This window comes from Aptenodytes forsteri, unplaced genomic scaffold (assembly GCF_000699145.1).
Source record: "Aptenodytes forsteri isolate BGI_AS27 unplaced genomic scaffold, ASM69914v1 Scaffold257, whole genome shotgun sequence".
Taxonomy (NCBI): domain Eukaryota; kingdom Metazoa; phylum Chordata; class Aves; order Sphenisciformes; family Spheniscidae; genus Aptenodytes; species Aptenodytes forsteri.
The window spans coordinates 5,566,147-5,578,692 of record NW_008795194.1 but is presented as its reverse complement, the minus strand read 5'-3'; the positions used below and the strand labels follow the sequence as shown (position 1 = coordinate 5,578,692).

Below are 12,546 nucleotides of genomic sequence, written 5' to 3'. Positions count from 1 at the left end.
ACAGAAAAAAGGAAAAAAAAGCCTAAATTTTTTTGGCAATTTAATATCCTCTTCCCTTATAAAGTTCTTTCAAAGACCAGATACTTCCACATGCATATTGGCCAGGATACTTCTGACTGCCCACAGAAAAATCCAAATAAAAGAAAACATCCTTGTCTCCTGTTAGAAGAAATATTTCCCTTTCCCATTTATTAGGCCCACTCCTTCCAACCGCTGGGTTTAACCCACTCCTCTTTGTTCCTGGTTCACCTTTTACTACCCTGTCCTTCTTATACTTCCCCAAGTGGCAATGCTCATCTATCCCTTCTTCATTGGTGCAGGTCTACACCATTACAATTCAGCAAGTCTCAATTATACCTTATTTCAAATGAAATTCAAGAATATCATGTATAAGCAAAGACCAATGCTGATAAAACATCACCCTTCCAAAACATCTTATTTTGCCTCTTTTTACTTTTCTTTTGTTTAAACATTGGTATAAACAGAGATAGATATACTTATTTCAGCATTTGAGAAATAGTATTTCTTATTATTACTTTTCTCCTTCCTGCTTTCAAAATAACTTTATACCAATGCCAGTAAACGCTGTCTCCACGCTTTTGTGTGAGTGCATTACACATGCAATCCATTCTTATACACACCAGGATGAGCTTCATGTTTTTCCACCATAATTCTCCACAAAGAAGCTGTTCAAAAGCTGACTGGAATGGATGCCTGGCTGGTGTAAATCAGAAGCACTTCTCTGTAGTCGGTATCTTACTTAGCAATTTTCTGTTACCAAACTAATCACACTCCCACATGCTTCTCTCCCAGTGTGATTAAGCAAGTAATTTTACAAGTTAAGGGTATTAGGTATTCAGATTTCAACAAGTATAAATCCATTATGCTCTTCAGAAAATACAAGCCATAATCTTACTCTTTCAGGAAGCAGCTCACAATATACAGACCCCAATATATTATTGCTAAAATCAAGGGAATAACTCTGGCACTGTTTGTGACAACGCTCAGACTCTATTTAGGAGCACTGTTTAGATCTCAGTTCCCGATCTCTGACCATGGCTGTTCAAAGCTAGTTTATCCTCCAGTGTTCTTCCCATTCTAATCTTGCCCTCTCGAGCACACATTACTTTAAACAGAGATTAAAAATAGCTCTTTGCACAATTAGTGTAGAGTAGGCCCTGAGGGATTTCCGTCTAGCCTGCTGAACTAGGGCTGGCTTTCTTCAGGAGGTGCACGCTGACTAATGGAGCATATGCTGTCACACCAAACATGCTTTTGCCTCCTTCCCTGAGCAAAAGAAAATGCCTTGTGTGTGCCATGTAGTGAACATCTTGTTACAGTTCATTCTCAGCACAAAGCATCCCAATGAACAGCAAAGGAGACTGCCAGAAGAAATAAACACTCCTTAGAGCGCATCAGCTTTCCTACAGCTCCCAAACCAACGCCCTCCGACTCTCTTGGTTGTGAGGTTTGACCCATCAGAATGGAAAGAAGGCAAAATGATCGGGGGGTGGTTGGGGCTTCTTAGGTAAACAAAGAATATGAAAGCTGGTGGCTATTCCTAACACAGTCCTTCTGTCACAGTAGGAGATGGCAATTTCATTTACTCGCAAGCTGACGAAAGCCAGAAAGGGAAAGTCGCCCGACTGCTGAGCCCCGTGATTTACTCGCAGAACTCTGCCCACTGCATGACTTTCTGGTACCACATGTCCGGCGCACATGTCGGCACCCTGAAGATCAAACTGCGGTACCAAAAGCCAGACGAATACGATCAGGTGCTGTGGACCCTGAGCGGGCACCAGGCAAACTGCTGGAAAGAAGGACGCGTTCTTCTTCACAAGTCTGTGAAACACTATCAGGTGAGCTTGGCCACTCCTCGCTGAACTAACGGAGCCAAGGCCAGTAAAACCTTGCTGGTCATGTTTTATACACCATAGCAGAAAATGTCACTGAAGGATTTATGTACACAGTATTATACCTCCAGATGTGGTGCTATTGCTGTGACAGTAGTAATAGTGGCATATTTCATGGTATCTCAGCTGACAGTAATACAAGCAATTTGTTATCGAAGGCCAAATAAATGGTTTAGAAATCATTTCTCATGTCACAAAACTGCATCCTTGCCACAGTTTTGCTGTTGGTGTAAAAGTCTTTAATGAAGTTATGACATTCTATAAATTCACATTTGCATATATAAGTTCATAAAGGCATGCAGTGCAGATTGGCAGGCCACAATCAAAGCACATGTAGATGTGGCATCATGACAAGTGAAGATATGTGTTAACAACTAATTAAGATATCCTGAATGCTGCAATTGTGTGTTAACAGGAAAACAATGTGAACATTATCCTATTTTGCCAGGTGGTTATTGAGGGAGAAATTGGAAAAGGAACTGGAGGAATTGCTGTGGATGATATTAAAATTGACAACCACGTAGCACAAGAGGATTGCCGAAGTAAGTATGAATAGCAAGAACATATAGAAATCTCATCCAAAACATTATTTATTTTGGTTTGATAGCTGTTTTTTTCTGTGAGAAAGGGATAGACAATTATTGACTCTACAGGAAGTTTTGCACTGAAAATATCCTGATCTAGCCTATAGCTTTATTCATAGTAAGTGCCACTGGTATCACCTCAGTACCACAGCAACTGCAGTCTTTTGGATCAGAACTGGCATCCTACTGACATGGGTCGCAGCATGTTCACATCCTCACATCTCTCCCTATATTTCATATTGCTGTCCTCTTTAAATTTCTCTGCTTTTCCTAATGCTCTTCCCTGTTTTAACTAATGCTCAAAATCCAGTTTTATTTCTTCACTCTTTTTAGATCACTTACCACCAAGCCTACTTTAATTCTACCCTAGCGTTTTTTAAAGCACCATATCAAACCCTTACAGGATAGGGTGAAATGGCCCCTGGTCTATCCTCTGCTGTTCTGTAATTCTGAGTTTGCTGTGACTTGTTTGCTGTAGTCACCAGCTCCCAGACACGTGGGACATGAAGTAATGTTAGAACATGGCCTTTTCCACATCTGAGCCAGGCTATTCCTGAGATGCTATTTGAGTCCTTTTATTTCTGGCCAGTCTTGAGTTATTCCAGTCACTGCTGATCATACGTGCATTGCATACTGCACGTAATTTGGCAGTAGCAACCCCAGATAAACACAAGCAACTGAACCCTGTCCTTCATGATGGAAATGAAGCAATGACTTTTATCTAGAAGAGGGAATAGAACTGAGAACCCTCAGCATTAGAAATATAAACTTATGCCATGCAAGTTGGCAACACAACTGAGAGCAATAATAGAGGGTGTTCCTTCCCTTTTGTAGCTAATAGCCTTTTGAGGGTAACGTGAGACTTCAGCTACGTGGTAATTTCACTGCAGGATGAGAAAATGGTACAATCTCTTTTTATCACACAGTCCTTCTCCTGGGGTTCATCATATGCCACCAGAGTGGCAGTTACCAGGAAAGAGGCAGGACGCACTGCTTGGTCCTCCTGCAGTGTCCTCAGTGCCAAGAATGGTGCTGGGACCACAGTGATGGTATTTCCCTGACTCCAAATGAGAGAGGAAAGTAACTTCTTTCCTACCTCCACATGTTTCAGTTGTTCAAACCAAATGCTGAGCAAAGATTTTGGCCTGTGGGAGCTAAAGCCAAAAGCTTAGTCTGAAGCCCAAACACAAGTGGTCTCGCTGCAGTCAGTGAAACCATTCTTGTGATTAACTATGCCTACACTGATGAAGTGTTATGGAATTGGGCTCCAAAATTGTAAATACAATGAATGATGCTAATTCATCACACCGATTTCTCTTTCCCAGACATGGAAAACCCCTGCTGATAACTAAAACTGTGCCAAGACTGGGCAGAGAAGGGTTTTTAAATCTTTCTTTTTTTCTCCATTAATTTTCAGAGCCCATCATAATGAACAGTTCTGTCAAGCTAACATAATGATGCTCTGACACAGGAAAATCTGCTATACCATTATTGTCAGCATGATAGTCAATCAGTGTTTGTAACCCTAATAATCAATGTCAATTCTCTTTGCTTCATTAGAATCAACTGATGTGGAGAATGAAATAGATGAAGAAGAAGACCCAGAAAGTAATCAAACAGGTAAAAATTGTGTTGTTATTATTAAAAGGGAATTAATTTTAAAGTGTATTTTCATGTGAATTTGTGTATTCTATTTATTTATTTATAGATTAGTTTTCTAACTGCATATTGTATCAAGGTTTTTGATTTATCTAGGTCAGATGCTAAGAAGGGCTTACATTTATTTGAAGGATTTAATAGTTTTATTCTTCTATGCCATATAATCTTATGGACTTTGTATCATTTATACCTGCCTCAAACCTTTCAAACTTTATATACATAATTTGTTATATTGTATACTTATATATGCATGCACACTGTAGCTCCTTATTATTTTGTTATCTAGAAGACTTGTCCACAGCTGAAGAAACAGCTATCATTATATATCTTACAATTTATGACTCATGCAGTGTCTAGGTACTTGGGCTCAAAACTCTTCTAGGCTAATTGTTTCTTCAGACCTGGCTGAAAATGTCATTTTATGACCAGTCTACCGAAGCATTATCATTTTCAATGATGATAGCTGTAAATGGATCATTAAATGGATCATAATTGTCATATTGTCCCAATAATGAAATATGCTTGCATTTTTCAGGCAACGAGCTTAAGTTTTTTCTGTTACAGTCAACGGGATTGCTATCATTGATTTCAGTGAAAGCAGGGTTTGTCCAAAAAGACTTTTTGGCTTTTCCTGCAACAACTAGCAGGGTTTGCAAGCTTATTGGATCTCTTTCATAAACTGAAAGGGTTGAGGGAAAACGTTATGGTACCCAGTGAATATTTTACACAAGAGGGCAGAGTGCTCTTCTGTGTCACTTCTGTCACTATTTACGTTTCAAGGTCCAATCCTGAAGTCAGTGAAGTGGAGATGGACACAAAACGGCTGGAGATTCCCAAACAATGTCTAAGGCTATAAACATTCACACTGAGCTGAACAAGATTTAATTAACATTTTTGAGCTAAATACTGCAAGCTGGCAAAATATAATCAAAAGGTCTGGTTATTCATTCCCAAGACTCCCACTTAATCCAAGGCAGAATCAGACCCCTACTAACATGCAGCAGATTCAGGGATTGGAGAACAGTATGAAAAAAACCAACAACTATTTGGGCTGCGTTATACTTTTCAGCTGTTTATGACTACCTCCAAGAAGCTAGGTTTTCAAATCATGTAGCAATTTATGTCAGAAACTTGTTGTCCTTTCTCCAAATTTCCAACTCATCAAACAAAGTTCTACCTAGAATCAGGTCTAAAAATTCTGCAATTCTTTACTCCATTTCAGGGTTTACACCTCCATACCATACAGGCGAGGACTACGATGATAACATCTCCAGGAAACCAGGCAACGTCCTGAAGACCCTAGACCCAATCCTTATTACCATCATAGCCATGAGTGCACTCGGGGTGCTTTTAGGAGCCATCTGTGGAGTTGTCCTGTACTGTGCCTGTTGGCACAATGGGATGTCAGAGAGGAACTTGTCTGCACTGGAGAATTACAATTTTGAACTGGTCGATGGTGTAAAACTGAAAAAAGATAAACTAAACACACAGAATTCATACTCGGAAGCATGAAGGTATAAAGCGACTGGAGAAGTTTCAGAGAATCGGGATGGAAGGACATAGCTCGGTCGTGCTGGGGAACTGTTGATCTTCTTTTACTGTACAGGCTGAAAAGTGCATTGATGACACTGAGCCAAGCTTTTCTCAGGAGCTTCAATGAGTGTGTAACCGATAAACATGGACAACAATCTGTGTTAACAATCTGAATCATGTACAGTCTGCTTTTTCTGTTGGTTTTATTTGAAATAATCAAATGCTGGTGTTGAGACCAAGTATGATTGACTTATAGTTCATTTTGTCTTTCTTTCTCTCCCTCTCTTTTGTTTTCCGTTAATGGATAATTTTGGTTTTACTGTGCAAAATCCAAGATGCTGTCACAAAATGTATTCAGTGGGGTCCTTTGGATGGACATGCTGTCTGTAGCTCAGTGCCCAGAAAATATTGGAGTAACAGCAATTTAGTGGACTCCCGCACCTGTATTTGTGTATAATTGCTCGTGTTGTGCATAGGCAAAGAAGGGTTAGGATGTTTTTGAAAGTACTGCTGCATCAGTACCGATATAGTGTGTCAGCTCTGTTTACGAAGCAATACAGTCAAAATTTATTGATGTTTTTCAGTGTTGTACTAAATTTTGTGCTTGTGAACTCCATAAAAGAGTATGTGCCATCATCAGACACAACTGGTAACCGAGTGTACTGCCTAAAAACTAAACAAAAAAGTCCTTGGCACTGGCTAGTGTATGTCCTCTCAAGTGCCTTTTTGTTTGTACTGCTTCTCATTGTGTTAACATTAACTACAGCTCTGCTTCTCTGCAGTTATGCCCTTGTCTTTAATCATATTCTGATGGCTCACTGACTAAAAGAAAAGTATATTTTAGTGTAAGAAAGTAGCCTCAGCAAGGCAAGGGCTAATCAGATTTGACAACCTGGCTCGATTGTTCTGCTTTCTGTATTTCAACTCCATGTCTCTTGACCCTTTTGTATAAAGCTGCAATATCCCCTTTTATTGTTCTTTCATATAGAATGTATTTTCAAATGTAAAATCTCTCTCCCTTTCTCTTCTCTTCCTCTCTCTCTTTCTGAGTAGATTTCATAAGCATTTGCCATTGCCAAGGAAAGAAAACTGCAGCTTTAACTTGCTGGTAATGGCAAAGGATTTTATTAGAGTTTGTGTTAAAAAATAAGGGAAAATTCTTAACTTTACCCTCCAAAGTCGAACTTTGGGTTTCTTCTTAACAGCATAAAGTGACAGTATCTTTTTTCCTGAAGTCATGAAACATGTCTTTTACCCTGAACAGCTTCCCTGTTAATTACACTAGGGAAAATGATTCACTTACTGAAAAGATTGCCTTTAAAATGAGAAACTTTCCTCCTCCTGTCCCTACCTGAACCCAGTGTTCTGTTCTCTCAGTAAACGTGTATTTTCATGCTAATCAATGCTAATTGGGCTTACGCATGGGTACTGAGGGCAGAATAAAATCCCACAGTGCATGTAGGGCATGTTCTTACCATCCTGTTATATCCAATTGGCATTTCATACCAGGAGGTTTCTGTTTGACCAGAAGCACAGATAGTGACAGATTCAGTGAGCTGAGTACTGTAAGCTGTCAGAAAAATGTGTTTGACAATTATGTGGCAATTTTTTAATATTTTAGGACAAATACTATTGAACAAATAATATTCAACAGCCTATGCAGCTGGTTCAACAGGGTAAAAAGAAACAACATTTTGTTGCCCTCAGGGGTCCGTAGGAGGAGGCGAGGGACCAGAGGGATCATTCCCCTCCTGCAGGTGCGAGGGGAGCCCCTGGGTTTTCTGCGGTGACCCGCACACAGCACAGCCATAACTGGGGAGGCAGTGGAATAAGGCAGCTTTAACCTTCCCCTGGGTATCTACCAACCAGCAGGTAAAACCAATGCAAACATGGGGAAAGGAACATCCTGCAAAGTGCTGAACTCACTTTTTTCCTCACTGAATTCCCTGAGCAGAGTTAGGGAAGTGATTGTGACTTTCTGTCTTTTCAAAAATTGCTTTTGTAGTAGAACAATGAAGTATCCTGTCCAGGATTAGAACTAAAGAAGGACTAATTCAGCCTTGAATTACTAGATCAACAGAATCCACCCCTATTTATCAATTAAATGTTTTGAAGCATATCATTTCACCAATACGAAGCATAAAACAGAAAAACCTGTAGAAAATCCACCAGTAACCTAGAAATTGAAGAAAAGGGAGGGAGACTGGAGGTAAAAATATGAGTCTGGAAACTGAAAATATTTTAAAGGAAGACCTGATAGAAAAAACATTGGACAGTTGCTACTTCAAATGAGTCCTAAAGGCAGAAACTATAGTGAATATTCAAACACCCATTTAGATGCCTAAGTTGGAAGAGTTACCTCCCCAGGCTGTAGATCCTGGGTCCTCCAGAAGGTAAGACAGAGCACCTAAGGCCTGAAAGTTAGGCATAAAAGTTAGTCCATGAAACGTCCCAAGCGTCAAACTCACTTTGGCAGAGGCAGAATTTTCATTTGTATCCAAGTGTAATTTGACCATAATAGTATCGCAGCAGCTAGTTAATTAACCCAAAGAAAAAATGGATTTTTCACAACTATTTTCAGCACACTACCACCTTGTGATTCAGGTGTTAGGGTCTGTTCTCCTTAGCTGAAAAACTTTTAGTCCACTAACCTGACTGAGAGTTACATGCGTATATTGCCTTGAAGAGAAAATCCCATTGGGGAGCCCAAGTCCAAAACCTTTTGAAATATTCCCATGGATTTCAATAGATTCTGGTCCAGCTCTTGGTCTTGATCTCTTTGAACAGTAAAGCTGGTGGTTGGTGGTTTTTTTCTTCTTTTAACATACTGAGAACAGTGAACATAAAAAGAAATATATCTCCTTTGTGGTCTTCAGACCTTACTATGATAATGAGGATCTAGCACTGAAGATTTGATTTCTCTGAAGGTAATAGAATGAAAGTTGCCCTTCAATAAAGGAAAAATGATACTGCAACTTTACATTGAAAAGTATCTTGCACTGATAAATATATTTAAAAAAAATATATGTTTATAAAGTTATTAATTTGTAAAGGCAGTGTTACAAAATGTTCAGTTTATATTGTTTTAGATTGTTTCATAATTTTTAAAGTGTAAAATAACATATTTTTTTCTTTATTGAAAAACTAAAAAAATCTTCTGTAGTAAAATGATTTCATTTTACTGGTATATTATTGCTTCATGTTTTGTACCATCATAAAACTTTGTGCAAATTTTTTTTACAGAAATTTTTATTTTCTATGACAATACGACACTTGTAAATTGTTGTTTCAAAATGAACAGCGAAGCCTTAACTTTAAATGACATTTGTACTCTCAGACACTGAGTAGCATAAAAAAAAATCACATAGAACTGAACTGTAACTTAAATTTCCAAACTATGACTACTACATTCCAAAGAAACAGTTGAATTAAACATTTTCATAAAATATCCCATACCTGATGTATTTTATTATACTAAAATGGATTGGTTTTATTAAATGGCTGGTTTTATTTAGCATCTTGCAACAAGCACATTGTTTTAATCATGGTTACATTTGTTGGTAGGCAACTCCAACAAACAGACACCTTGGTGGGACCGTTCATGGTTTAGGATGGAAGGATTCACCCTCTGCCTGCCCAATTCTCTCTCCCTGCTGGAAGACACTCCCACTACATGCCTAACTTTTAGCCAAACGGCAGGGATTTAAGAGGACAAATCTGCCACCGCTGCTGGCAGGTTGTAATTCACCTTGCTGACGTGGGAAGCCCAAGCCGCACACCCTACGTAAGTCATACGCGCCCCTTATGGCTTGCTTTTAGCAGGGGTGAGTTTTACCAGGGAGTAATGTCCATTTTTGACAAGTTGCTCCACTAAGTCTCTGCTCCAGTGGTAAGGTTTGTACTGATGAGCTCCTTGCAGATTTCCACTGAAGTCATCAGGACTTACCCAGCCATGGCCAAATTTCCCAATGCGGAACGGAGTTGCTGATGGGAACAAATGCTGCAAAAGCAACCCATCGGGCCTGATTCAGCATTCAGCTGGGTACTGAACTCATCTGTGGAACATATGATCATGCGTAGGGAGACCTTCAAGAAATTTGCTTCCAGACCAGAAGCTTTAGATTGTACATTTCCTGTTTTATGCAATACTTACCTATTTGTTTCTTTTTAATACTGAGCAGTCTGCACATTAAAGTTTGTCAAATCCTTTCTTTATGTTGCACATACGAACAATGCACATACTGTCAGTATGTCACTAGGTTGAGTGCTCATGAACAAACGTTTTACTTCAGCTACTTTACTACTCCTGGGAAAAATATTGTACTTATTACCGCATATTTGATGATTGTTACACTTGAAGAGAAAGTATAAAATCTTTCCTCCTCAAGAGAGCGGTGTTGTGGGTACCTGTTTAAAATATGAGATGGAACTATAGCAATGCGCCTGAGGAAAACTTGGCTTTGTGGTCAGAATAGGGATTGCTCTCAAAAGACAGTTGTGAAGGTTGTTGTCCATATAATCACTAAATCCAAATTCCTTAGAAATGTACTTCATTGCGCTTTGTTTGTTTCTGTGATAACCCGCCACGGGGCACTTTGAGGGAAAATAAATGGCAATGGAATTAATTAGTGAAAAAAGGAAATCTATAAAGTGAATCCATTGAGGATGAAGCTCAGAAAAGAGAGACAAGTATTTTAAGTTAAGAAAATTCTCTTTCTTTCATTTAGGGGAAATTAATTAGCCTAGAATCTAACAACTACTTAGCACTAAACCTACAGTTTTCCACACTAAATAGGCTGCATAAAGGAAAGACAAGAATGGTGCAATGGGATCTGAATTACATCTCAGAACATAACTTGTAAACTTGAAAGAAAAAGAAGAGCAGATGGAAATAACAGATGGGTCAGCTACAGACAACCCGTGCCAGGAGTGCATAACTCTGAGGCTCAAATATTAGGGTCACGGTCTGTAAAAAGGGTCTTTGGCACGTAGAGACAAGCAAACCCTATTATTATTCACCAATCAAATGTACCAGCCCTGAGCCAGCAGCCACATAGCCACAGTGCTGAGCACAGTCCCATTTCCTTGCCTTTTGGCAGGACGTAAAATACAATTACACAGCAAAAGGCAGACGTACGGGAGAGGCAGGGGCAGCACAGCTGACGTATGGTTGGATAAGGCCCACTGGCATCATGGAAACGACAGCAGTGCCCACCTGTACAAACCTGCCTGCTGGACCAAAGATGCCAGTCCCAGTGGAGATGAAGGCTCCTCAGTCCTTGTAAACTACCTTTTATGAGGTATATGAGGACTTAACAGGTGCATACCAGTATAGCTCTAAAATTGATCCTCATAAGTCTTTTCTTATGTACAATTAGTCCATTTCTAAGTCAATTCTCCTAACCCGCTTTCCCAAAGTCAAATGTCAAAGTTGGTTTTGATTTTCAGATCATGGCATCTGGATGTTAGACCCCAGAAGTAATTCCCTTCCCATTCCTTAATTGTCCTGTCCTTTGCAATGCATTATGCCTAACAGCATATTGGTTCAAGCAACATTAATTTGTTAGAGCTTTAATTTCTTCTTTTATACTATTTTATGCCTGAAGTCACCCATAACCACAATTTTATCTACAAGTGTTTGTTAAATTATAACAGCGTGTATCTAATTTTTTTTGCCATGGGATACTTTGTATAGCTGTTTTATTTGCCGATTAGTCCCCCTGTAGACCCTAATTGCTCTTCTACAGTAGGTCAGTTCTCTATATACACTTCTATTCTCATAGCTACACACAATCAAATTCTAATCTTATCACCTGAGGACTGATGGTGTCTCAATGTTTATAACTGAAAATCTCATTAAAAAATCTTCTGGCGTTTTTCACAGATGGATGGAGTCTTATCATGTCCAAACTTAATTCCACCTTCAATACTCATATTCTCCTATTTAAATTTACATTGTTTTTATTCATCTCTCAGACATTTGATTCATGTCCCTGTCATTGTACAGCATCACTGTGCACCATGCACTGTGTTTTATTACAGACAGTTGTGTTTCCATAATGGGTGAGGTAGGTCCGACTGCAAAAGGAATTACAGTTTTACTGGTGCACTATTGGTACCAGACAGAGAGGTCAGGCGGTGCTCTCAAGGGGAGAAGGTAGGGAGGAGGTTTGGCAGGGTTTGTCAGCTGTTGCCATGACAAAGACTGAGGGATTTAACGATGAGAGGCTGGAGGATGAAGGGCTTGCCTGAGGAAACAAGTATTTCAGGTGACATGAGCTGCAAAGGGAATTGTCAGAAAACTCCAATGTTCAGTTCCTTCATTTTTCCCTCACAAAAATACCTCACAATTCTCAAAAAAATGTCTGCATCACAGAAATGTCTCTGGCAGCTGTCACGCACTTGTACATCCTCAGGCATGGAAGAAGGGAGTGGGGGTACCAACCCATCTGTCAGCTGAACCTAAGTGGTGGATTTCTACACTCAAAGAGGCAACAGGTGTGGATGTGTCTTTGAAGACCCATCCAGCATCTCAGGCAGCATCTCAGGACTATAAGATTGGCATTCTTCGTGCATTATTTTCATCTTGAGCACCTTTATTTCCTTTCCTCTGTAACATGTTGTTTTATGCCATTTGTTTCAGAAGTAAATTGCCTGGGCTGAACTACTGTTTTTTATGATTTCCTACTGTTAATATATGTCCTGGTTTTGGCTGGGATAGAGTTAATTTTCTTCCTAGTAGCTGGTATAGTGCTGTGTTTTGGATTTAGGATGAGAATAGTGTTGATAACACACCGATGTTTTAGTTGTTGCTAAGCAGTGCTTACACCAGTCAAGGACTTTTCAGCTTCCCATGC

At 39.5% G+C, this 12,546-nt stretch overlaps 1 protein-coding gene across 2 annotated transcripts in view; it reads left to right on the top strand.

Moving 5' to 3' along the window:
* Positions 1 to 9,166, top strand: part of NRP1 (neuropilin 1) — a 115,810-nt gene extending 106,644 nt beyond the window's left edge. For both annotated transcript variants that reach the window (XM_009278629.1, XM_009278627.1), the window contains exons 14-17: positions 1,585 to 1,859; positions 2,362 to 2,455; positions 4,058 to 4,117; positions 5,379 to 9,166. In XM_009278629.1, the coding sequence (XP_009276904.1) occupies positions 1,585 to 1,859; positions 2,362 to 2,455; positions 4,058 to 4,117; positions 5,379 to 5,668 (719 nt within the window). In that variant the 3' untranslated portion in view covers positions 5,669 to 9,166. The remainder of the gene's footprint in view (positions 1 to 1,584; positions 1,860 to 2,361; positions 2,456 to 4,057; positions 4,118 to 5,378) is intronic.
* The last annotated feature ends 3,380 nt before the right edge of the window (positions 9,167 to 12,546 follow it).